This window comes from Oncorhynchus clarkii, chromosome 10, assembly GCF_045791955.1.
Source record: "Oncorhynchus clarkii lewisi isolate Uvic-CL-2024 chromosome 10, UVic_Ocla_1.0, whole genome shotgun sequence".
Lineage (NCBI taxonomy): Eukaryota > Metazoa > Chordata > Actinopteri > Salmoniformes > Salmonidae > Oncorhynchus > Oncorhynchus clarkii.
In genome coordinates, this window is record NC_092156.1 from 49,058,289 (window position 1) to 49,083,159 (window position 24,871).

Sequence of the window (24,871 nt, forward strand, 5' to 3'; positions counted from 1 at the left end):
ACCTCCTACTCTCTTCTCTCTTTCTCGCGGCTCCACTCACTCCGCGTACCTTCCACACTCTTACTCTGTACATCAATAAAATTCATTTGGCACATGATTATGCTCAGCCACAAAATGGGATGGAGGTGCTATTTTTAGCCGGCTAAGGGAGGAGAGGGAGGCCATGGGAGCGAGAGAGAGAGAAAGGGGGTGGGATAAAGCGTTCTTTTCGTTCTGTAGCTGTATGTCGGTCGGAGACACAGAGCTCTGTGGCAGCTTGGCTAGAGACAGCAAGCGGGGTGAGATCTAACGAAGACGAGCAAACGACACCACCTGAAACACAAATAAGACACAGGTAGGAAGCTCTGCTGCATTCTACATAAAACAGGCAAAGCCAGACACCTGGACTGATAGCAATACTAATAGATGGTAGGTGTCCTGAGGAAATTGAATGGTTAAATCATAGCTGCGTACATGGCTAGGCAATAAGTACACAAAAAACAATGTATGTGATGATGATGCTCAACGGCAAAAAAGTTGATATGCTTAAAATGTCATTAATAAATAAGTATTTTGGTACCCTATGGGATGTGTAGAACAAATATACGTCATAACCTATATTTGAGATTCTGCAAAAAATTAAGATATTTTTAGGACACTAGATGAATAGGGATTTGTTTTGCTATGTGAATGAAGTCACCATGCCTAACGTAAATTAGTAACACTGGTCTGACTGTCGGTTTGTCAGTCTGTCTTCTAAGCTCACTGTTCCTGAGACAACATGAGAATAGGGAGGGGCATAATGAGTTGTTTACATGGCGTCCTAAAATGGAGAGCTGTGCTGTGTTACCTTCAATGAAAAGGAAAGCTAGTAGTTTAAGCCCACTCAATGTTAATCTGTGCTTTTATATATTTATTAGTGTGTGTGAACATATTTTTGCGTGGTGTATGTGTGGGTTATCAGGTGGGTGGATTGTGTGGTGTATGTGTGGGTTATTAGGTGGGTCGATTGTGTGGTGTATGTGTGGGTTATTAGGTGGGTGGATTGTGTGGTGTATGTGTGGAATATTAGGTGGGTGGATAGTGTGGTGTATGTGTGGGTCATTAGGTGGGTGGATTGTGTGAGTGTGTGTGTGGGTTATTAGGTGGGTGGAATGTGTGGTGTATGTGTGGGTTATTAGGTGGGTGGATTGTGTGGGTCATTAGGTGGGTGGATTATGTGGTGTATGTGTGGGTCATTAGGTGGGTGGATTGTGTGGTGTATGTGTGGGTTATTAGGTGGGTGGATTGTGTGGTGTATGTGTGGGTCATTAGGTGAGTGGATTATGTGAGTGTGTGTGCGGGTTATTAGGTGGGTAGATTGTGTGGTGTATGTGTGGGTTATTAGGTGGGTGGATTGTGTGGTGCATGTGTGGGTCATTAGGTGGGTGGATTATGTGAGTGTGTGTGGGGGTTATTAGGTGGGTAGATTGTGGGGTGTATGTGTGGGTTATTAGGTTTATGTGAGTGTGTGTGTCTAATATGAGCACACACTGAGATGTGATGAGGGAAAGCGAGGTTACCATGGAGACAGGCTCAGCACATCTTTCCTGTAAATGATTGCACATACGAATCAAATACATACATGCATTTCATATGCAATTATGCATTTAAAAAACATACAAAGAGCATGGTCAATTACACTTTGCCTGATTTTTACTTTTGCCTGTATTTAACTAGATGCAAATTGATAATTCATTAAAAAATATGTCATTCTCATGGCATTGTTTACATTTTCCACAATCCAAGCTTTGCAAAAACGAAAAGTGATTCTCAGAGACTGACCTGACCAGCCTCTCTCTCCCTCCTGTTTCCCAGGCATGCGACCCCGCTCCAGACTCCTGGCTAAGAGGTGGCTGCCCACCATCAGGGAGGGCTATGAGGAGCTGGTCCAGGACATGAACCAGGCCAACAGCCGCCACCTCCCTCCCCATGGTCAGGCCCACTCACTGTCTACCCATGACTACTTCCTGTCCATCTGCCAGCTCGCCCGACCAACCTTCCCCCAGGGCGAACCTGACTGTGACATCCTCACGGTGGGCGCTCTGACCTCCCTGAGGCCTTGTCTGAGGCTGCACAAACTGAGGGACCCTGTGCCACCCTGTCTGCCTCTGATCTCTAAGGTCAGCCGCCACACACAGTTAGAGCAGGAGGAGAGTCAGAATGAGTGTAGTGGCCCAGAGAGAGCGGTGGATGTCAGTTCACGTCAGACCTCCAGTAGGGTTGTCCCCAGTGTCTCTGACCCCCTGGAGTTCCTCTACGGTCACAGGGAAGGACTCCTCTCAGCCGCCTGTCGCGCCCATGACTCACAGGGCCGCATGGGCGAAGGGAGTCAGAGTGTGACGCAGAGTCGACCACAACCCCCGGTACATGCCGACAATTTCCCCCGCATGTGTTCCTCGCCCCTGACCCAGCGCAAAAACAGCTGCCGTGAGCTATGGCTGGTGGACCCCACTGACCAAAAGAAGCCAAACCCTGACCCTGCTCCACCAGAGACATCCTCATCAGACCAGCAGAAACCTGATGCCTCCAGCTCATTCTCATGGAGGTTCCAGAACAACCCAGACAGGGCGCCTGCAGGTGATAGGGGGAAGTGCACTCGCTACATGGACCATCACACAATGGTGTCACACTGGATCGCTGACTGTCGCTCGGCCTGGAGAGAAGCCAGAATCAGGGCGTGCATGCTTCCGGCCATCGCAGAGATGTAAACTTGTGTAGCGTTATTAATCCCCACTCTTAAGTATTGTACATTATGGATCCTTGATGTACTATGTACTGCTTAATTGGTACATTTGGACAATGCAGGTCCATACGGTAACATGTACAAATCGCGTTTTCATGCCTGACCTTTTTGTACAGTATGTAGTGTAAGACATATTGTAGGCTAGCGTATGCCTCACACATATCACAGTGAGTGGAATGTTGACAGTGCTTAGAAGACATCAGTATTAGGGTAGCCTCGTAAAGTGGAACAAGACAGGATTTTGGAAGGATGATCACGCGAGACAAGTGTTCGGGTGAATAAAGATGTGTGGAAAAGATGCAGAATTTGCTATAAGGATTATGCACAAAGACATATGACTAAGAAAAATGACAGATCATAATCTTTACTATGGAGTGAGTGACGAATGATAACTCTGGTCAAAGAAAACATTCAACTCGTCATAACAATGGGAAGGGTACAGCTTTAGAATCAGAACGGAGTGATCCTATAGCTAGTTCAGGCTCCCTGTAGGAGAGCATTCAAACTCAGATTATTCTCAGTGGTTCTGAAAATGTCTCTTGCGATTTCCTCTCTCATGTATGATATGAGTTATGCAATGACAATGTAGATCGGTGGAAAACTGGTGAGTCTATTGAAAACTTCCACTAAGTAAAGCCATGATGAAACAGTACATCATATTCACACTGAGTGAAACAGCATGTGACATTGTAGTATATTATTTTTTGATTATGTTTAATGGCCCTCCATGACAGTACAATGAACTCTGTGTCAAAATATACAAATGGAAAGACAACAGTATAATTGACTTGTAAAAGGTTGACAATACAATCGTTTGATCTTGTATGGTATGGCTTTTGTACCTCTGTCCATTGTTGGCTCGTAATCTAATAAAATGATGTGTTTTACCCTGCCTCGGAGTGTCCAAAACCTAGACCTGTTGCACTAGAAAATATATCCGTATAGTGCAAGATAAACAAGTTATCCTAAACCCTTCTGTGATGGGGAGATAATAAAATCCTGCTCAGTATCTATTTTTTTACCCCTTTTTCTCCCCAATTGGTAGTTACAGTCTTGTCCCATTGCTGCAACTTCCGTACGGACTCGGGAGAGGCGAAGGTCGAGAGCCATGCGTCCTCCAAAACACGACCCCGCCAAGCAGCACAGGTTCTTGACACACTGCTCGCTTAACCTGGAAGCCAGCTGCACCAATGTGTCAGAGGAAACGCCATACAGCTGGCGACCAAAGCCAGCATGCAGGCACCCAGCCACCACAAGGAGTCGCTAGAGCCCGATGGGACAAGGACATCCCAGCCAGCCTAACACTCTGGGATCAAACCCGGATCTGTAGTGATCCCTCTAGCACTGCAGTGCCTAAGACAGCTGCGCCTTTTGTTGAGGTAGGGTAAATCCATTTTAATTCAATCACTTTTTGACGGCACCCCTTTTGATTTAAACAAAACTTCCCATACATGTCTGCCCATGGTAGAAGTGCTCAGAAAGTGACTTTTTTAATTATTTTTTGCCAAAACCATTAAAAAGATTAAGGTGCTCAAAGTTGACCTATTTTGCATAACGTACCATACCATTAGACATCCATGTCTTCAACATGACAAGACAGCCTATAGGGATGAGGTAAGAGCCCTGGCAGATTGGTGCCAGGAAAATAACCTATCCCTCAACGTCAACAAAATGAAGGCGCTGATCTCAAACTACGGGAGACAGCACATTGACAGCCTGAAATGGCCTTCACACAAACCCTGTGGTGAATAAGGCGCAACAGAAATTCAATTTAGCCCCTGAGACCCTGTGAGGGAAATGTTATGTTTGTGTATCAAATCAATGCTACTGTTCCAATAACCAATTAGATGGGTTCATGAAGGTGAATGACTGATCGTGTATGGAGGAATCCTCACTCTCACTGATAAGCAACTTGACAGTACACCCAGAATGTTGTTATGGGAAAAACCAAGGTATCTCAGTTTCAAGGTCTCAACTTGGAGAGAAAGCCTTGTGAGGTATTGGTCAGTCACATGTGCGAGCCACCAGTAATGATGAATTAATTATGCTATATCATGTAAATATACATGTCTGTGTATAGCCATATATAAGACAACTGCAACTGATTTTAGACCATGTTAAGAGTTAATGGAAAACTGTTTAAAAAATATATTTCACAGTTGAAACACTAAAGTGTCTCAGTGTATCCTTTGATGTCTCCTACTAGTGCTGGTATTGTGCTTTGTTTTCATGCTATCTGAATGACTCAAACAAGAAAAAAATTCAGATTCTCCCTGACTGTCGTTAGGAACTCGCCTTTCATCTCATATTAAACTTGTCCATCTATGACAAACAGAATTCATTTTTTGTTTAAAATCTATCAATTATTTTAGATTAATGGCAATAAATTGATCGCGGAATGTGCTATAGTGATGAATTCTCTATCACCTGCTGCGCTATAATGTAAAGATATCAGGCATGTGCTTTGTCAGTGGCTGTAATGTAAGGTTCAGCCAGGAGTTGATGGACAGTTCTTGTGGAAGTTCTAAAGAATCAGAAGAGACTTGGATAATTCTTCAAGCAATCATACTTGAATATCGATTAATTATTGCATTAATAGAGCACCGGCAATACAGGAAATGCTGAGGTGTTATATAGAGGACCTAAAAATGCTTAGACATGGCTGGTTCCACCCCTTCCCGGGCGGGTACAGGCATCATAAGCTACCTTGTTTTCTTCTTGTGGCTATGTGTATCAGGTCATAGTGCACAAACAAGTGATAACGTTAGTGCCGTTTATCCTCTCTGTTCAAGCCAGCCTCTGTTCTCTTCATATCTCCACACAGCTGTACCCTTGGAAGATAGGATGGAATGAAAAACTGGTCACTCAGAGGCTCTTTGTCTTGACCGTCTGTCACTGGTGTAGAGATGAGTAGGCAGGAGGCAGTCGCAGGTTTAGAACTACTGAATTTATGTAAGCACCATAGATCAAAGCGGGACGAAACCCAAATACTGTTGTGCTCAAACTACATCTTCATAAACAAAAACGCACAGGGAGAACCCAAAGTGCAAAATATAAACTACTCAGGAAATAGGAGAGATTCCTCTCAGGAAAACATTTACAATGACCAAGAATTACAAATGGCAGAGGGAGTATATATTCAGCGATAGAGTGGGGATTGGAACCAGGTGTATGTAATGATGATGAGACAAGTCTGGGGTTGATGAGTGAAGGGCGTTTGCCAGCAGTAGGTTCGGCAGCAGCTAGAAGGCCAGTGACACCAAACGCCTGAGCTGGACAGGAGGGAACCAAAGCGAAGGCTGGTGTGACACCATGTGACTAAGATGAACAGAGTGGAAAAATACAAGACCTTCAAACAGACAGTGGAAATGTACAGGTTTAAGGCTCCTACAGCACGTGCATAACAAAGTTTAGCATTAAGAACTATTAAAGTAATTCTTCATTGCATTGTCTCTGCTATACAAACTTAAAAGAGGTTATACAGGATTTTTCCCTCACACTCCCTGGTTTTGAGACTCGTCAAAAATCATATTAAAGAAATGTTAACACAAATAGTTAAAAACATAGGTAGATCAAACAGGAGTACATGCTTCATCAGTACACAACAGACCCGACCCGGGCCCAGCAGGGCTCTCCTTCCACAATGACCACCTCCACGAATACATTTACACGTAAATTATTTTATCTAACCCATAACACCTTAATTTCTCCCTACTTATACAGTAATAAACATATAAAGAAAAAATTGCTCTAGTCAATTACAAAAAAATATTCATTTTCCAAATCTGAATTAAAACCTAATTAATTATTCAACCCAAATTTAGAATGACATTGCTCAGTGATTCACGTTGGTTCTATCACTCAAAGTTGAAACCCTCAACCTAGCACACATCGGCACTAGCAGAATGTACATTTACATTAAAATACAGTGTAATTATCCATAAATCTAGCATGAACTTTCTCATCACGGTTATAATTACAGATCAGTATCTCAATGCATTCTTAGTGTAATTTACTATACATTTCACAGTGTGTAGACCTCCACGATCAACCTGATACCCCAAGTAACAATTTTGGACAAGCCTAATCAATTACAGGCACAGTTGACCACCCCCCTCCCTGGCACTCAATCTTTCTTCATTTTCAGCTTTAAAGTTCGACTTCCCAATGGCACACATGTTCAAAGTGGATGGCCCATGATAATCTCCCAATGTCTGAGGAATAATCAGATTTTCCCTAAACAGACTGATGTCTCACCTGGGCCGGATCCACCTTTACCACCCCTTATGTCTTGTCCATTTGCCAAGCAGTATTGGAATTGAGAAGTTTGGAATGGATCTCTCTCCATGCTCACTCCATGTGGACTCCTGTCGCTCTCCTGAGAGAAAAGGCACGAGAGAAAAGGCAGTTGATAGCGTCAACTGGATGCTGTGTACAGGTGCTGGCTCGGATTCAGGTCTCATTGTAAAAGTAGTGAAGGACCATCCTGAATGCGATTTTAACCATTACTTCAGCCAGTCAGAGGGGGTATGAGGTCCACACTGTCTGGTCAAATTGTCCATGCATCTAGATACCATCTGTGGTCACCTTCGGCATAACCCCAAAACAAGACAGATCAGAACAGTTTAGGGCATTTCTGTTTCAGGAAATCCAGACAAACTATTTACTGTATGACAAATTATTACTTCTACCAATAGTATTAATACGACTTCTAAGACACATGTCATAGAGAATAACACATAGTTGAAATTATTTTATCTAATTGGCTTATACTCTCCCATCATATCGATGACCTCACCGCAGAGTTACAGGGTCAGGGAGGTAGATGGCTAATTCTTAGGGAGAAATATCAACCATCCAGCAGACCCAATCTGGTGAGATTTATATTAAAGCAAGACAGAAACAGAACAAACAAAACAAACAGCCATATACTTCTGCATATATCCTTTGATACACTAAATCCTTTTGCAGGCATGTGAACAAAACAATCTGCATATTTAACCAAAAAGCGTCAGGGGACTGGTAATCCCCCCCCCCCCCCCCCCCCCCCCCCCCGTTTTGACACATGATTCACATCGTGATTAATGTGTAAAAAATAATAATAAATTGAATTAGAATTAATACCCTTACATTTGACCTTCAAATCAGTATCACATATGACCTTCAAATCATCACCCAATGTTGCTCACCTTTCCAGTGAGGGTGATCAAACCACACTAAAAAGTCAGGACAGAGGTCATTCAACCCCTTTGAGTGTTTTTTTCCCTTTCACCTCAGAGTAATTATTTAAAAACATTTCACACACCGGGTTTACATTGAGTTTTTTCAGTACATTTCTTATCAAAATAATTCACGTTGAATTAAAACTGTAATTTGTGTGCCCCTTAAGGTACATCCTCTCTAACCTGCGAAAACCCCACTAAAACCAAATGAAAAGACCCCACACAATAAATACAAATTCACGTAGTGCCGACATTCTTCATAAAATCAGAATAATTAATTGGATCGTTTCCTGCATGTGACTGGTCGTCATTCGCACACCCTCAGCCTCCCAAGACACTGAGCACTGCCTCCAAAACATATTCCGGGCATTCTACCAATTAGTCTGAGAAGGAGGAGGTCATAACACCAAGTTACCTGCATGAACCAAGGATGATACAATTTCTACAATTCAATGCCGTCTCTTCATAGACAAGCAAATATTGAATGCATAAAGCAGTGCATTTAAGCAATAGTTCATAATGTAAGACAATGTCATAATCTAGGCAGAAATTCAACCAAGCAAAATATGAAACATCGCAAGAAAATGCTTTCTTACACAAGTACATTATCTTTGTAAATGGCTTCTGTTGTGCCACTGAATTTAAAACGTTTAACATTCTACACATACCTTATACAGTTCTAACCTGCCACTGTCAAAGAAAGCCAAGTGGATCCTTTCTTAGGAAAGCGCTTGCTCCTAGTTTAGTAAAGAACACCTGGCAATCACAGAGTCTGGGCGTTCAGCCAATATTCCACTCCCACTGAGCCGACCTTGTGAGAGCAAACCTCTGTCAACAACAGGTGCATTTCTAAGTATGTGAAAGGTCAATAAATCACTGTCTTCAGCAGTAAAGGGTAGCTGTCGTTGTCATGGTCCGAATCACACATAGGACTATTACTAAGTTATTAACTTTTTCCTAATCATTAGTGTTTACCCAAACTATACAATGAAGTAATAATAATTGGAACTGGTCAAGAAAAACTCTAACCCAGCGGGTAGCATACGTTTTCACCCACAGCTTATCTATTAGTCGGTCTCAAAGCGCAATCCTTAACCTTGTATTGAAATCTCAGCTTCTTCAAATGACTAAAATATTAAATTAATTAGAGTGATATCCAAAAACCACAAATAACAATTTGCATACTGTCAACACTCATTCAACGTACATCAACCCTCCTTATCAATATCTTTGTCACCATCACTTATCGTAATGTTTAGAAAACAAAACAAACATGATTATTCTCCCCTTATTAGGCAATGTTCTCATTGTAGTCTACCCTAATAATGTTACTCTATATTTTATTACCAACCTGTTGGATATTCACTTTCTGCTTCACACTTATGACATGTCTATTATTTTAAGATTAACATATAATGCGTCGAATTTATAAAATACATCAGCTAATTTCAGAAGGGAAAATATAAACTTGAGGGAGCTTACTTTCTAAGGTTTCTTTTAGTTTATAACTTTTACTATAACTGACCTGCACTGTCCATCAGTCCCCTGTAGATGGCACTCTGTTCATAATAAGTATGGCGCCTGAGACGGCGAAGACAGGAAATCAGACACTTTCCCATTTTGCCTACTCACGAATTGGTTTAGAACGTCAATGTTTGGAATATTAACAAAAACGCCATCGGGAGTACAATAAATGATAGTCTTAAGTTAAAAAAACAAATATCTACATGTTCAACATGTCAATGGTTCCATTTAAAACAGAGCATAGGTTGTGTTTCAAAATGTATTACCAGGACGAAGGAAATCCCGTAAGCATTTATAGTTTTATTGGTTAGGGGTAAGTCAATTCCTCGTACTGTTACCAAAAGTCGCCATACACCAGTCTTTTTCTGAGACCATTTCTCAGACCCTGTAGACAGTCATATAATGCATTAACCGTATCTCTATCAAATGGTCCATGAAGGGACCAACTCAGAATACTTTTCTTACCCCTTACGTACATCTAGGTTTGGGTGTGCAACTTTGTACATTATTATTATTATTATTTCCATTATTACATCATCAAATATCCAGTAATCAATTATAAAACACAAACAATTTCTCATTAATTTTTTCATATCTTCACAGAATCCATATATTGGAACCCCTAGAGAACATTCTATATGGAAACGTATCCAAATCTCACTTCTCTATTTTCACTACTCATAGCTCTCAGGCTGCATAGACACTTATCCTATGCCTACAAACGACACCTCCAATGCCAAATCCCCACTCTGGGATTTAGGATCCTTGTCACTTTTATTTTCACTACAAATTCATTTTTAAATTGACTTACTGAAATTCAGTGAGTTGTCCTATTCAGATTCGTGAATGTGATGTGTTCCCCTAGGCAATCATCAGTGGAAGTCTGGTCAGGGAGGGTCCACGTTGTCTTTGGCTGGACAGGAATTTCCTTACCTCTCCCACGGAGAGTGCCACCGGTGTCTCCTACGCAGACCTTCACTGATGCTCCCCCCAGACAGAATTGCACATCCTTTTTTGTGATGCCATTAAACTCGGTTCACCCGCAACGCACTATGTAGTAGAGCATCCAACTTCTGACACCAATCCTATCCTAGTTCCTCTCTCACACACACAAAATAGAGTGACCAGTTCCTACAACCTAAATCATGTAATTGCATGGCTGCTAAAATTTGTCGTTGAAACACTGGAGAACTAATCCAAATTTGTATCTTACCCATATAAAAAGTAAACAGTTTTGCTATGATACTTAGTTTCAACTGTATGAGAAACAGTTATTGTGGGCTGTGGGCTTCAATTCTACAGAAGTATTTTCTTATGTCTAAAATGAGGTTAGGTTTATAGCTATCACAGGTGCACCTTACTATTTTATACCATATCATTTCAATGCATGTCTTACTGATCAGTTCCACAGGCTCACCTAGTTGAGAACGTTCCTCAGAACTTCACACACTAGTCTTGTTGCCCCGGTCACCAGGCTCACCTAATTGAGGGTGCTCCTCACAGCCTCCCACACGTAAACAAGTGATAACATTAGTTCCATAACTCCTCTCTGTTCAAGCCGGCCGCTGTTCTCTTCATATCTCCACACACAGTGGTGTAAAGTACTAGAGTAAAAATACTTTCAAGTACTACTTAAGTAGTATCTGTACTTCATTTATATTTTTGACTACTTTTGCGTTACTATATTCCTAAAGAAAATGGACTTTTTTACTCTGACACCCAAAAGTACTAGTTACAATTTTAATGCTTAGCTATCTGTACAGGAAAAAGGTCAAATTCACACACTTATCAAGAGAACGTCCCAAGTCATTCCTACTGCCTCTGGTGGACTCACTAAACATAAATGCTTCCTTTGTAAATTGTCTGAGTGTTGGAGTGTGCCCTTGGCTGTCAAAGAAAATGAATAAAAAAAGGACATTGTGCCATCTGGTTTTCTAAATATAAGGAATTTGATGTATAGCATTTACTTTTACTCAAGTATGACAATTTAGTACTTTTTCCACCACTGTACTTAAAGTACATTTAAAATCTGATACTTTTACGTAAGTTTTTATTTCACCTTTATTTAACCAGGTAGGCCAGTTGAGAACAAGATCTTATTTACAACTGCGACCTGGCCAAGATTAAGCAAAGCAGTGCGACAAAAACACAATTACACACATGGTCTAAACAAATGTACAGTCAATAACAATAGAACATCTGTATACAGTGTGCAAATGAAGTGAGGTAAGGCAATAAATAGGCCATGGTGGCAAAGTAATTACAATTTAGCAATTAACACTGGAGTGATAGATGTGCAGATGAGGATATGCAAGTATAAATACTAGTGTGCAAAAGAGCAGAAAAAAAACAAATATGGGGATGAGGTAGGTAGTTGGATGGGCTATTTACAGATTGGCTGTGTACAGCGATAGGCCAACACCAAACGAGGTGTTGCCAACGAGAACATACATGTCACAGTGGTGGGATGTATATGGGGCTTTTTACTGGGTTACTTCCACTGGAGTCATTTTATATTAAGGGATCTTTACTTTAACATCATACTTGAGTAACGCACACCTCTTGGAGGGTTGGAATACAACACCATGTTACACGCAACTCCCCGTGAAGTGAATGAGGTATGTGATTGTAGGTGTGAGTAAGGATGACAGAGGCAGAGAATATTACCGTTTATAGGGAATTTATTATTTCTTCACACGGTAATTTGGGGGAAAAGGGGTTGGACGGAACCAAAGCAAAGAAGGTTAAAGAGTCCCCTCTCTTAACACCATCTGGCGCGCTAACCACAATACAGGGGGTGGTCCGCCCAGGTCTTACCTAGTGTGCATAGACAGAGTATATACTATATGTATGCCCACAGGCCTCTTGCCTAAGCACTCCCAAGGAGCCTTCCTCTTCCGGCTGGGAACAAAAACAGAATAATTAATAACATAAAGTGAACAACTTCAATCATCAAAAACACCTTCCTTTTGACATAAACATACCTCAGCAGGACCGGCTACAAAAACTGTCTTTGAGAAACAACCAACACAGAACATCAAAGGAGCTCTCCGTTCCTCAAAGGAACACTGGCTTTTCAAGCTACAGAAGGAGTTTGTAATTGCAGACAGCTGTATCCCCTGATGAGAGGGTGGGGTCAGAGCTCCAATCTGCAATGGGGCTGACCAATCAGCTGCTTCGGACTTCAGGAAGCCATTTCCTGAAATACATATTCAAACACATACAAACCCAAAACAACACAGAAACTGGGGAACGTAACAGTATGACAATTGAGTACTTTTTCCACCTCTGTCCACACAGCTGTGCCCTTGGAAGATAGTAGAAGACAGAATGGACTGAAAAACTGTGGTCACTCTCAGAGACTCTTGACTGTGTGACTAAGTTGAACAGAAGCAGAGTGTAAAAATACCAGCTTCTTCTTACAAGACCTTCAAACAGACAGTGGAAATGTACAGGTTTAAGGCTCCTACAGCGCATGTGCATAACAAAGTTTAGCATTAAGAACTATTAAAGTAATTCTTCATTACATTGTCTTTGCTATACAAGCTTAAAGAGGTTATACAGGATTTCGCCCTCACACTGTTGGAGGAGCGATTGGAAAGGTAGGAGGGACATCCCAGCTTCAAGTGGTTTCAGATTTAACATCCACACCGGTGCAAAAAACGTATACTACTCTGTCCGTGGTGAACAAAATAAACAAAATCATTTAGGCTCTTGAAATGCATCTGTGTATTGGTAGATGTGCTGTACATTGTACTAAACGGTTATTACACTGCTATAGACTGTCACTACACTATTATTGACTGTTCTAAACACGTATTACTTTTACATTTTTTAATTGAGCCTTTATTTAACTAAGCCAGTCAGTTAAAACTTCTTATGGCTTGGGGCAGTATTGAGTAGCTTGGCTGAATAAGGTGCCCAGAGGTGCCCAGAGTAAAATGCCTGCTACTCAGTCCCAGTTGCTAATATATATGCATAGTATTGGTATTTTCAGATAGAAAACACTCTGAAGTTTCTAAAACTGTTTGAATGATGTCTGTGAGTATAACATAACTCATATGACAGGCAAAAACTTGAGAAAAAATCCAACCAGGAAGTGCTAAATCTGAGGTTGGTAGTTTTTCAACTCATTCCCTATTGGAGATACAGTGGGATATTGGTCATGTTGCACTTCCTAATGCTTCTACTAGATGTCAACAGTCTTTAGAACCTAGTTTGATGCTTCTACTGTAAAGTGGGGGCGAATGAGAGGGGAATGAGTCAGAGGTATGGCAGAATGCTTTGAGCTCGTGACGCTCGTTCATGTAAGAGGTAGCTTGCGTTCCATCGACAAAGGAATTCTCCGGTTGGAACATTATTGAAGATTTATGTTAAAAACATCCTAAAGATTGATTCTATACATTGTTTGACATGTTTCTACAGACTGTAACAGAACTTTTTGACATTTTGTCTGCTCCTAGTGAACGCGCTTCGGGACTTTGGATTTGTTTACAAAACGTGCTAACAAAAGTAGCTATTTGGACATAAATGATGGACATTATCGAAAAAAACAAACATTTATTGTGGAACTGGGATTCCTGGGAGTGCATTCTGATGAAGATCATCAAAGGTAAGTGAATATTTATAATGCTATTTCTGACTAATGTTGACTGCACAATATGGCGGATATGTTTTTGGCTTGTTTGGTCTCTGAGCGCCGTACTCAGATTATAGCATGGTGTGCTTTTTCCGTAAAGCTTTTTTGAAATCTGACACAGTGGTTGCATTAAGGAGAAGTGTATCTAAAGTTCCATGCATAACACTTGTATTTTCATCAACATTTATAATGAGTATTTCTGTAAATTGATGTGGCTCTCTGCAAAATCACCGGATGTTTTTGGAACTACTGAACATAACGCGCCAATGTATACTGAGATTTTTTGATAGAAATATGAACTTTATTGAACAAAACATATATGTATTGTGTAATATGAAGTCCTATGGGTGTCATCTGATGAAGATCATCAAAGGTTAGTGATTTATTTTCTCTCTATTTCTGATTTTTGTGACTCCTCTCTTTGGCTGGAAAAATGGCTGTGTTTTTCTGTGACTTGGCTCTGACCTAACATAATAGTTTGTGGTGCTTTCGCCGTATTGCCTATTTGAAATCGGGCACTGTGGTGGGATTAACAAGAAGTGTATCTTTAAAATGGTGTAAAATACTTCTATGTTTGAGGAATTTTAATTATGGGATTTCTGTTGTTTTGAATTTGGCGCCCTGCACTTTCACTGGCTGTTGTCATATCGATCCCATTAGCGGGATCTCAGCCCTAAGAAGTTTTAAAGAACAAATTCTTATTTACAATGATGGCCTACCCTGGCCAAACCCTAACCATGCTGGGCCAATTGTGCGCCGCCCTATGGGGCTCCCAATCACGGCCGGTTGTGATACAGCCTGAAATCGAACCAGGGTCTGTAGTGACACCTCTAGCACTGAGATGCAGTGCCTTAGACCACTGCTCCAGTCCAGAGCAAATTCTTACATTGCTACAGTACATTGTTAAAACAATAGACCTACATTGTGAAGAGTGGGTGAAATTATAAATGGTTTGCATTAGCACAGGAGCTTAAGGGGACCAGTTGTCCATATAAAATAAGTAAGTTACTGGAGACAAAACAAGTCACAGACACAGACAAAAAAAATACATTTAATGAGGCTAACATTCTAAAATCTTACCAAGACAACATCATCAAAAGAGAGTTAATCTTGCCAAAAACTATAAACCTTGAGATAATGTTGATATTTTTTCATGAGCAAGTCTTCACTACCAAATTCTAAATCTAGCTACAGTGTTGTGTGTTTTTAGAATCCGTTTTTATGAAATTCGAAATATGCCCGAAAATTTGCTGCAATTGCTGGCTGAACCAGTTTCACGTCAATCCAGAATTACGCAAAATGCCAGTTCACACATTCAGTGATTAATACTCCCTCTAGCTAGCTAGTGTAGTGAAATTGTAGATAATAGAACAAATTGGTTTTCATGATAAGGCAGTTATTTTATTTTCTGCTGTGATTAAGTTCTGCGTCACACAGCTATCCAGATACCTGCGCTAGCTGCGACACTATGGTGTTGGCCAAATGTTACAAAATAGTGAGGCGCAGTGCCAGCTGTCAGAATCAGATACATGCTGATTTCAGTGAACAGTCCCATAACTTTGGTGCTACTGTACAACTTCATCAACAAACTGGCAAATTAGCTACCGTAATGGCCATTCAAACAAGCTCACACTAGGCTGCTAGGAGGTGCGAGTTTGCTCAGTTGATCAGCATGGTTTGCCATAGTAACCACTAGCCAGTGAGGATTGCTGCGGAAAGTGGAGTAATTTTCAGAATAAATCCCCACAGCGCAGGTGTCAAGATACCCATAAAGCCTAGCCGTCCACCATTCACTTTTCCCATCGGGGATTTTTAGAAACACTTCAAATAAGCGCCGTATTTTGTGCAGGTTTACCCTGGCGTGACGTTTGGATAACCATGTAAATCTCTCTCAGACAAGGTGACTTTTATCAATATAGTCTGCTTTATTTACTCACAGATTCGAAAATGCTAGTTCGATGACTGCGCATTCTGACTTGAGTGAAAGCAAATGTGGCTGCCCTCTGCCACACACACACACCACTCGGCGCGCTGCTCTTAATCTGCAGGGTTTTTTTGCATTGAGAATGTGCAGACAGGTGTTTTTTCCCCAACATCTATTTAGGCATATTAAAACACTTCCCCTTTTTGATCCGGAGTATCATTCGATCCGACTACCAACAGTCAATTTATGGATATGATTACGCATACGATTATGGCCATGTAGGCCCACCCCTGGTCCTGCAGCACGCCCTGAAAAATCTGAAAAGAATACAAACAAATCATAGCCAGACATTCAGAGGTCGACACAGCAAGTTCAGGAGAGAAAGAGTGAGAACGAGGCGCTCGAACACTGGTTGCGACACTGTGTCCCAGTTAACAGGTAGCCCTGGATTGGGCCAATCAATATGAAAATGTTATCCTCAAAACATTTTTAAATCATGTTCTTTTAAGAGTTGACAGTAGCTTAAAAAAAACGTTAATACGTCCAGCAACAGTGTTGGTATTGTATTGTTATATTTGTTGTTGTTGTTGTTTTACTGGGGACTATAATGAAAAACAATGTATACATATATATACAGTAAATCGATCTTTGTTAAATTATGTATTGTTTGTATTTTCAATAAATGTATGTCTAAGCTACTTTAAACTATATACTTTTTACAATGTTAAATCAGAAAAACGTTCAGTAACAGTCATGTAACATTTTGTCAGGGGGACTTTTATTTGCAGTATGATCACGTGGCCGAGGTTCACAACGCTCGGACTTTCCTCATCACATTGGGAGCTGGGTATTATCATGGGCGAGATGTTTCTCAGTTGTTCTGAAACCTTTCCCGTTGACATTGTAAGGTTACGACCGTCTTCATCGTCAACGTGTCTGTTTTAAGCGACGTGGGAGGCGTTAAATCTGGTAAATGGAAACGAAATTGTACATGTTAGATTGCGTTTTTCATTCAATGACCATTGTTGTCGTTACAGCACCATAATCGCTCGCTGTAGCTTGATGTGGCTGCCAATCTGCTTCATAATGCATTTGAAATAGTATGTCAGGCATTATAATTTATTTGTCCAACAAAACTGCTTTTGGTGATGGAAGAACAGGAAGAACAGCCGCGCGCTATTCTATTTTACTCGCTATTCTATTTTACTCGCTGTGTCCATCATCACCGGTCTACACCGGTTGATCCAGCGCAACATTCACAGCCATTGCATTGCATAACGGATTGCGCATAGAGTGAGATAATCTCAGGCAGCAACACTCACATGCATTGCATTTTATTTGTTCCATTTTAATTACGTAAATCGATGACAGTTGTTGTTAACTTGCATTGATAATTAGAAATGGTTACAGATGATCCCAATGAACGTGTGCCATATGCAGGGACATTAGTGTTTATATAGGTAGCCATTGTATTAAGTACGAGTTTCCACACACAGTTTGCGGTATACCGTGCTGTATGCCTTTGGATGATGATGACGATGATAATGGGTAGTGTCAGCTATTATCTGCTCTAGAGCTCTTGTTTTTCTGAGCATAGCCAGAGAGTGCCCCAGCCAAAGACCGCCTGTCTGTCATGTCTTCTGCTGATTGCTGTATTTTGGTTCCTTTTCAGCTTCACAGGGCTGTGCTCCTTTGCATCTCCCACAATGCTTTGTCAGCAGGCCTTACTGTCCGAGAGTGAGCCAGATAATAAACCCAGCCTATTGTAGGGGTCATTACCTCTATTCAGCACTACACACACGGTAAGCATGGGCAAGCCTTTGCCTCTGTTATCTAACCTAACCTACATTTCAGGTTGTATTTGTCAGTAAAGACTTTGGCCTCCCTGACACAGATGACTCCAGATTGCTTTCTCAAATAGCACCCGGGAGAATAGAACACCAGAACAGAGCACAACACCATATCAGCTGCCAAGCAGTGAAACATTGACTCACCTGAGCAGCGCAATGTTGTCAATAAACAAGCTGTTACCCTTGTTTTAATTACGGTTGCTTACCGTCTTTAGCCACCTGCTCAAGCATGCAACTGGGTGTTTCGTCCTTTTCCCCCATGGTTATCTGGATCACTCACTTCTAAGTAGTGCATGTTCATATTACATACATCATTTTGATTATGACATTATTTCTCTGAGGTGAGCATGTACACTGTACATTTCATTATGAATAGCCTAAAATGATCACAAAATAGGTTGTTCTGTGTTGGTGAAATTAGATACTGGTATTCAAAATAGTCTGCTTGTCCCTTAAAGGTCCAGTCCAATCTTTTGTCAGGTTGGATTAATCTGAACAATAACCCATTGTGAGCCATAACAGAGACAGCCTTCTGCAACAATGTCCAGGTCAGGAGATATACCAGGTAAGGATGGGGGGCAGTAAGAGTGGGCATTGCAGTGTTGTGTACTTGTTTAAAATGGTGATGGTATACTGTATGGAAACATATGCTTCCAACGCCTATAGAGTGGCAAGATACACTGATCATCATATTATGTATTTTGAGCACATTTGAAGTTATTTTAGACAGTGTTTTAATGCTTGAACATTCCCTCCTCAGCCCTGGAGTCTGGGACCCCAGAGGGGCTCCTGGGAGGCATGTCCCTGCCCGTTGGCATGACCCGCCGTGCCATGAGCTATGATGACAACATGGAGGCGCCCATGTCGCCCCCTCCCTCTGACATCAACATCAACAACCTATGGGGGAGGAGGCCCGTGGTACCAGACAGGAGGTTCAGTCTTCTGGCTGAGGTAGATATGACACACAATGCTCCACTGATCTATAGCCTCACGTAGTTAAGATAGTGATCCGTGTTCGTCCATATTCATAAAGCGTCTCAGAGTAGAAGTGTTGATCTAGATTCACGTCCCCCCCTGTCCATGTGATGTTATTCATAATGATCTAAAAGACTAAACTGATTCTAGATCAGCCCTCATACTCCAACACACTTTATGGATATGATCCCAGGTGTTTCTATTCATACAAATGTTCATCTAGCTGCCTGTGTGATCCATGTTTTTTTTTTAATCTCTTGTTTTAAAGGAGGATGAATCTGGAAATGCCCTGACCCATGCTGCCACGTTTGACGCTGGTCTCAGGCCACATATGCCAGTAGTGGTGAAAGCCAAAGCCTCCTCCATCATTATGAACTCTCTGATGACCAGTAAGACTCTTCACTGTGATAATGAATGAGGATTACTGTATTATCAACGTGAGCTCATCCAATCCTGTTGCTCATTAATGGAACACTGATTAGGGTGGGGTGGGGGTGGTATATAGAGTACTAGTCAAAAGTTTGGAGACACCTACCCGTTCCAGGGTTTTTCTTATTTTTACTATTTCCTACATTATTAATATATTATGTCCTCTGTGTTTTTCCAGAGCAAACCCAGGACAGCATGTACAGGTTTGAGCAGCAGGCTGGGCTGAGAGACACTGTCTACACGCCCCACAAGGGCCTCACTTCCGAGGAGACCCGCCACCACCATCGCATGCCAGAGTCATTCCATGTGAGTCTTTATTTTATCGCTTACTGTGGCCCTACTTTATTATCTGGAGTCTGATAATTATTAACAGGAAAATATTACTAATATTTTATGAATAATATTTTATAAATTGTATTATTTTTGCTGATTGGTTTGGTAAAGCATCAACAGTGTAATCAATGAATGCTCCAAATCTCAATTAGCAATCTACAGTATGTCAAAGAGGAGTGATTATTGAGATTTAACTGTTAATAATATTCATCATACTATATATTTTTCCCCTTTTGTTGTATTGCCTGTAGAAAATGAATATTCAAAGTATGGACATGGGAGCAGGACATAAGGGAGGACACGAGGACAAGCAAACATCATCTGCTCAGTCCACCCCAAATAGCACTCCTCAGAGCTCACCTAAACAGAAACGCAGGTAAGTGCAACCATGTCCTCATTACCAGCTGTTTATGGAAACATGCTGTACTTTGACCCTGAACACCAAATACACGTGCCCTTGCCCACCTTATCTACCTATGTATATGAGCATGAGTATAATGCCTGTTCAGTGGCAACTGTAAAGTGGTTGACCGTCTGGCATTTCTCTGTGTTCCTGGCAGGGGCTGGTTCACCAGCCAGAGCACAACTGTCACTAGCTCAGACCTCAGTACCAGCTCTAATATGAGTGTGGACATGGGTGCTGATGAGGGGGGAGGAGCAGTCGAACGCTGGGGTGTCTTTGGACCACGTCCTGTGGTCCAGAAATCCACTACCGACACCGGTGCGGACCACACAAACACAGGTAAATGGGATTTGGGGAGGGTGATACTTAACATGTTTTCGTTTGGTAATGGTGTTCATCTAAACCAGGGGTCCTTCAACTTTTCCTGTGACCCAAATCGTCCTCTAACAACTCAAAATTAAGAAGAAATAGTGTGTGATTATAGATGTATTCTCCGAATTTGCGATCCATCTCTCACATGCCCAGGGCCCACTTTGGATCCCGACTCATCGTTTTAGAAACCCTGTTTAGCTGTAATCCAGTTTATAGGTTGGCTCAATGTTCTTTGATGTGAATTACACATGAATACGATTGTTTTTACATGGTTGTGTACTATATCAGTACACTTTATTTTCTTTGTGTACCAGATATCTTTATCTGTGTTGCCTTGACGCTTTTAACAAATGATCAATTTATCAGGTGTTTATAGAGTCAACAAAAAGTTTTGATCATATACAGTCACTTCCAAAGTTATTGGCATCCTTGATCAAGAGGAGAAAAAACTACTATAAAATAAATAATACAAATACTGAGGTATATTGCATGCTCCAAAAACATGGACAACTGTATTATTTTATACTAATGATATTGTTTAGATAGATTTTGATTAAATAGTAAAAAAAAAAAAATTAAAAAAAATCTCAAAATGATAGGTTTCAAAATTATTGGCACCCCTGTTTTGCAACCTCCCCTGGCAAGGACAATGACACTGGGCCTTTTTCTAAAATGTTTTATGAGATTAGAGCTCACATCCTTGATATCCTTCGTCTGCGCTTATGGACTGCCCTCTTCAATTCAAACCACAGGTTTTCAATGGGGTTTAAGTCCGGAAACTAAGATTTCCATTGCAAGTTGTTGATGTTGTGGTCAATTAACCATTTCTATGTGGATTTTGATGTGTGCTTGGAATCATTGACTTGCTGGAAGATATACTTGCTGCCAAGTTTCAGCCTCCTAGGAGAGGCAACCAGGTTTTTGGATAGTCCTGTTTACTGGTTCATGATGCTGTTGACCTTAGCAAGTGCCCCAGGAACAGTGGATGCAAAACAGGCCTGTAACATAAATGATCCACCTACATATTTTACCTGCGGTCCTTTTCTGCACATGCATTGTTCTTTCAATGCCGAAACCACCGCTGGTGTGTTTGGCCATAGATCTCTATTTTCGTCTCACCTGACCGTAGCTCCTGGTTCCAATAAAATCAAATTGAATTTGTCACATGCGCTGAATACAACAGGTATTCAGGTATACCTTACAGTGAAATTCTTACAAGCCCATCATTTTAACCAACAATGCCATTTTAAGAAAATAAGTGTTTAGAAATATTTACTAAAATAAACTGAAGTAACAAATAAATAATACAAAAAAGCTCTAAATACTTTAAAAAAAATTTATAATAAAATAACAGTAGCGAGGCTATATACAGGGGGTACCGGTACCGAGTCAATGTGCGGGGGCACAGGTTAGTCAAGGTAATTGAGGAAATATGTACAGTACCAGTCAAAAGTTTGGGCACAGCTACTCATTCAAGGGTTTTGCTTTATTTTTACTATTTTCTACATTGTAGAATAAATAGTGAACACATCAAAACTATGAAATAACACATATGGAATCATGTTGTAACCCAAAAAGTGTTAAACAAATACAATTTATTTTATATTCTTCAAAGTAGCCACTCTTTGCCTTGATGACAGCTTTGCACACACTTGGCATTCTCTCAACCAGCTTCAACTGGAATGCTTTTCCAACAGTCTTGAAGGAGTTCCCACATATGCTGAGCACCTGTTGGTTGCTTTTCCTTCACTCTGCGGTCCAGCTCATCCCAAACCATCTCAATTTGGTTGAGATCGGGTGATTGTGGAGGCCAGGTCATCAGATGTAGCACTCCATCACGCTCCTTCTTGGTCAAATATCCCTTACACAGACTGGAGGTGTTTTGGGTCATTGTCCTGTTGAAAAACAAATGATAGTCCCACTAAGTGCAAACCAGATGGGATGGCGTATTGCTGCAGAATGCTGTGGTAGCCATGCTGGTTAAGTGTGCCTCGAATTCAAAATAAATCACAGTGTCACCATTATTATTATTATTATTATTTTACCCATTGCCTGATTTTATGAAGGTCAACAACCATTTGTCTCTTGTTTGTGAGTTCTTTGCCTTTTCCAATGGCAATGGATGACAAATGGATTTTACATGTGTTTTACCTTATTTTTATTCCCCAGTGAAACAGGAAGCCATAGAATGTCACAATACATTTTCTCTGAGATTAATTTTAAAAAGTTTAACGTTAATGCAGATTTCATTTTGTTTGATTTAATCGACACAATTCTTTAGGGGTGGCAATAATTTTGAGATCTGTTGATTTTTAGATAAAGTATTACTTTTTAAACAAAATCTCTTTCTCTTAGCAATTGTATTAGTATGAAATAATATAATTTCCCAAATTTTTCTGAGCTTACAACAGCTCAGTATTTTATTATTTATTTTAATAAGTCTTTCGCTTACCTTTATCAAGGGTGTCAATAATTTTTGGAGGCGACCTGCACTTATTGCTCCTACCTAAGATAAGTCCTGTGTTTTTCTCTCCAGGGGGTTTTGCTCTCCAGTCTTACCGCGGGGCCCAGAAGCCCACCCCCATGGAGGTGATGAAGGCACAGGCCACTCGGTTGGCTGATGACCCTGCTGTCGACAAACAGGCCCCACCCAAGATGGAGATCCCCACCATGGAGGGCAGTAGACGGTCAGCCCGGCCGCACAAACTCAAACCTCGAGACATGAACATCCTCACTCCCTCAGGCTTCTGAGAGGTACCATGTCGTCACTACTCCCTAATGTTCTACTCGGTCAAGTTGTTGTAGCTGGTCTACCCTCTTTCCTTTCCTGACTTTCCTGATCTGAAATGAGGTCCCTTTAATGAATGTGACTGAATCTGAGAATCTTCACCATTTCCAAAAAGAAAAGCATCCTGTTGTGTTTGATACTATCGTATTTGGTTTTGAAGTTTTCCTCTCTTGCACTAAAAGTTGTTTATTTTTGTTTCTATTTGTGTGATAAGGTTATTGTGCCATGTTGATTGTGTTTTGCATCATCCTTTGTCTTGTAAAGGAACTGTGTATTTTTACTTTGTGTTTATGGTCCAATTGTGAAAACGTTCTGATACATGACAGTGTGCAAATAGTTACTCTCACACTGTTTGATCAAAAAAAAACGGCCACACTGTGTAGTGGTTTGCTCATTCTGTTTGCTTGTGAATCTCATTCTCCTGAAGTACCACTAGCTTTTCATTGTCTGCAGATTTATATGCCGATAAGATGTAATGATTCTCATTGTCATGTCTCCCAAGAACTTTGTGGTGATTATTGTTCACCCTCGATGAAGTGTGGTTATTGTGCATCCGCATTCTTCCTGTCAAGACGACCCTTTTGAAGTTAAAACGCTGTTAGTAAAACACTGCAGTAGAATATTAATATGACATGTTACATATTTACCAGTGAAGTATGTAATGATTTGACTAACCCTGTTCAGGTGTTTTTCTATTTATTTTACATGGCTGTCCATATGTATGTCTTCTGTGGACTTTGTTGTAAATATCTGAATAAAAAATCATTCTAACAATCAACAAAATCTGGTTCCATCAACCATCCAGAAACAGTGGACAGTGGAAACAGTGGAAATATGGTCAGCGCTGCACAGGTTAAAGAACCCGGTGGAGAAGGATGGGTTTTCCATTGTGATTTAGAAATTGAAGTATTTGTACATTTCATGGCAAGGCAAGATCAGCTACCACTGATTGATAGCCATAGAACACTGCTATTTCACACTGTGAAGTGATCGTCAATTCTTCAGCAGGAATACTAATGATTACCAGTAGATGGCATCAGCTCCTTTGTAACACAGTCTCTGAATTGGCTGGATAACTCTCATGGAATGCAACGCTGGGATTTCATTTAATCTGTCTCACCGATATGTGATATTTCAGTTTTTTATTTGTAATAAATGTGCCAAAAATGTTTTACCTGTTTTTACTTTGTCATTGTGGGTAGATTGATGAGCGATTTTTAATTGTTTTTTTTTTTAAATAATCAATTTTAGAGTAACTAAATGTGGAAAAAGTTGTGTGGTCTGAATACCTTCCGAATCCACTGTGTAGGCTTAGGCGTCCACCATAATATATTAAAATGTATTCATTAGAAAATATATGAGGCACAACATCTCTGTGGGCCACAACAAGAGATATGGGGGAGAAGCCAAGTGTAGTAAAGACAAAAATACATTAGGGACTCTCCCTCACCCACATTTCCATTAATTCCCAGTCTTACCATAGCCTATTCTGCAAACTGAAGGCCAGCACTTCATTTTGGGCGTCATACCTTTTCTAATTAATACATTAATTAATTATGGTGGACGCCTAAGCCTAGAGTGGATTCAGGTGATACCCAAAATGACAAAGCAAAAACAGGTAAAACATTTTTGGCACATTTATTACAAA

The 24,871-nt window shown here is 40.8% G+C and overlaps 2 protein-coding genes across 4 annotated transcripts; both read left to right on the plus strand.

Annotated features, from left to right (window-relative positions):
* Positions 1–210: 210 nt before the first annotated feature.
* LOC139418702 (uncharacterized) lies at positions 211–4,936 on the plus strand. The gene is made up of 2 exons (XM_071168350.1): positions 211–334; positions 1,837–4,936. The coding sequence occupies exon 2, from the start codon at positions 1,839–1,841 to the stop codon at positions 2,727–2,729; it is 891 nt and encodes a 296-aa protein (XP_071024451.1). The 5' UTR covers positions 211–334; positions 1,837–1,838; the 3' UTR covers positions 2,730–4,936.
* Positions 4,937–16,403: 11,467 nt separating this feature from the next.
* On the plus strand, positions 16,404–24,006 carry LOC139418703 (putative monooxygenase p33MONOX). Of its 3 annotated transcripts, none has more exons than XM_071168352.1 (9): positions 16,404–16,511; positions 17,746–17,875; positions 18,382–18,488; positions 18,684–18,874; positions 19,167–19,287; positions 19,506–19,633; positions 19,912–20,036; positions 20,221–20,402; positions 22,972–24,006. In XM_071168352.1, the coding sequence occupies exons 3-9, from the start codon at positions 18,464–18,466 to the stop codon at positions 23,184–23,186; spliced, it is 987 nt and encodes a 328-aa protein (XP_071024453.1). In that variant the 5' UTR covers positions 16,404–16,511; positions 17,746–17,875; positions 18,382–18,463; the 3' UTR covers positions 23,187–24,006. The 3 variants fall into 3 exon arrangements, with proteins under 3 accessions (XP_071024453.1, XP_071024452.1, XP_071024454.1); XM_071168351.1 differs by lacking the exon at positions 16,404–16,511 and adding an exon at positions 16,923–17,042; XM_071168353.1 differs by lacking the exon at positions 16,404–16,511 and adding an exon at positions 16,923–17,042 and having other exon boundaries at positions 18,404–18,488.
* The last annotated feature ends 865 nt before the right edge of the window (positions 24,007–24,871 follow it).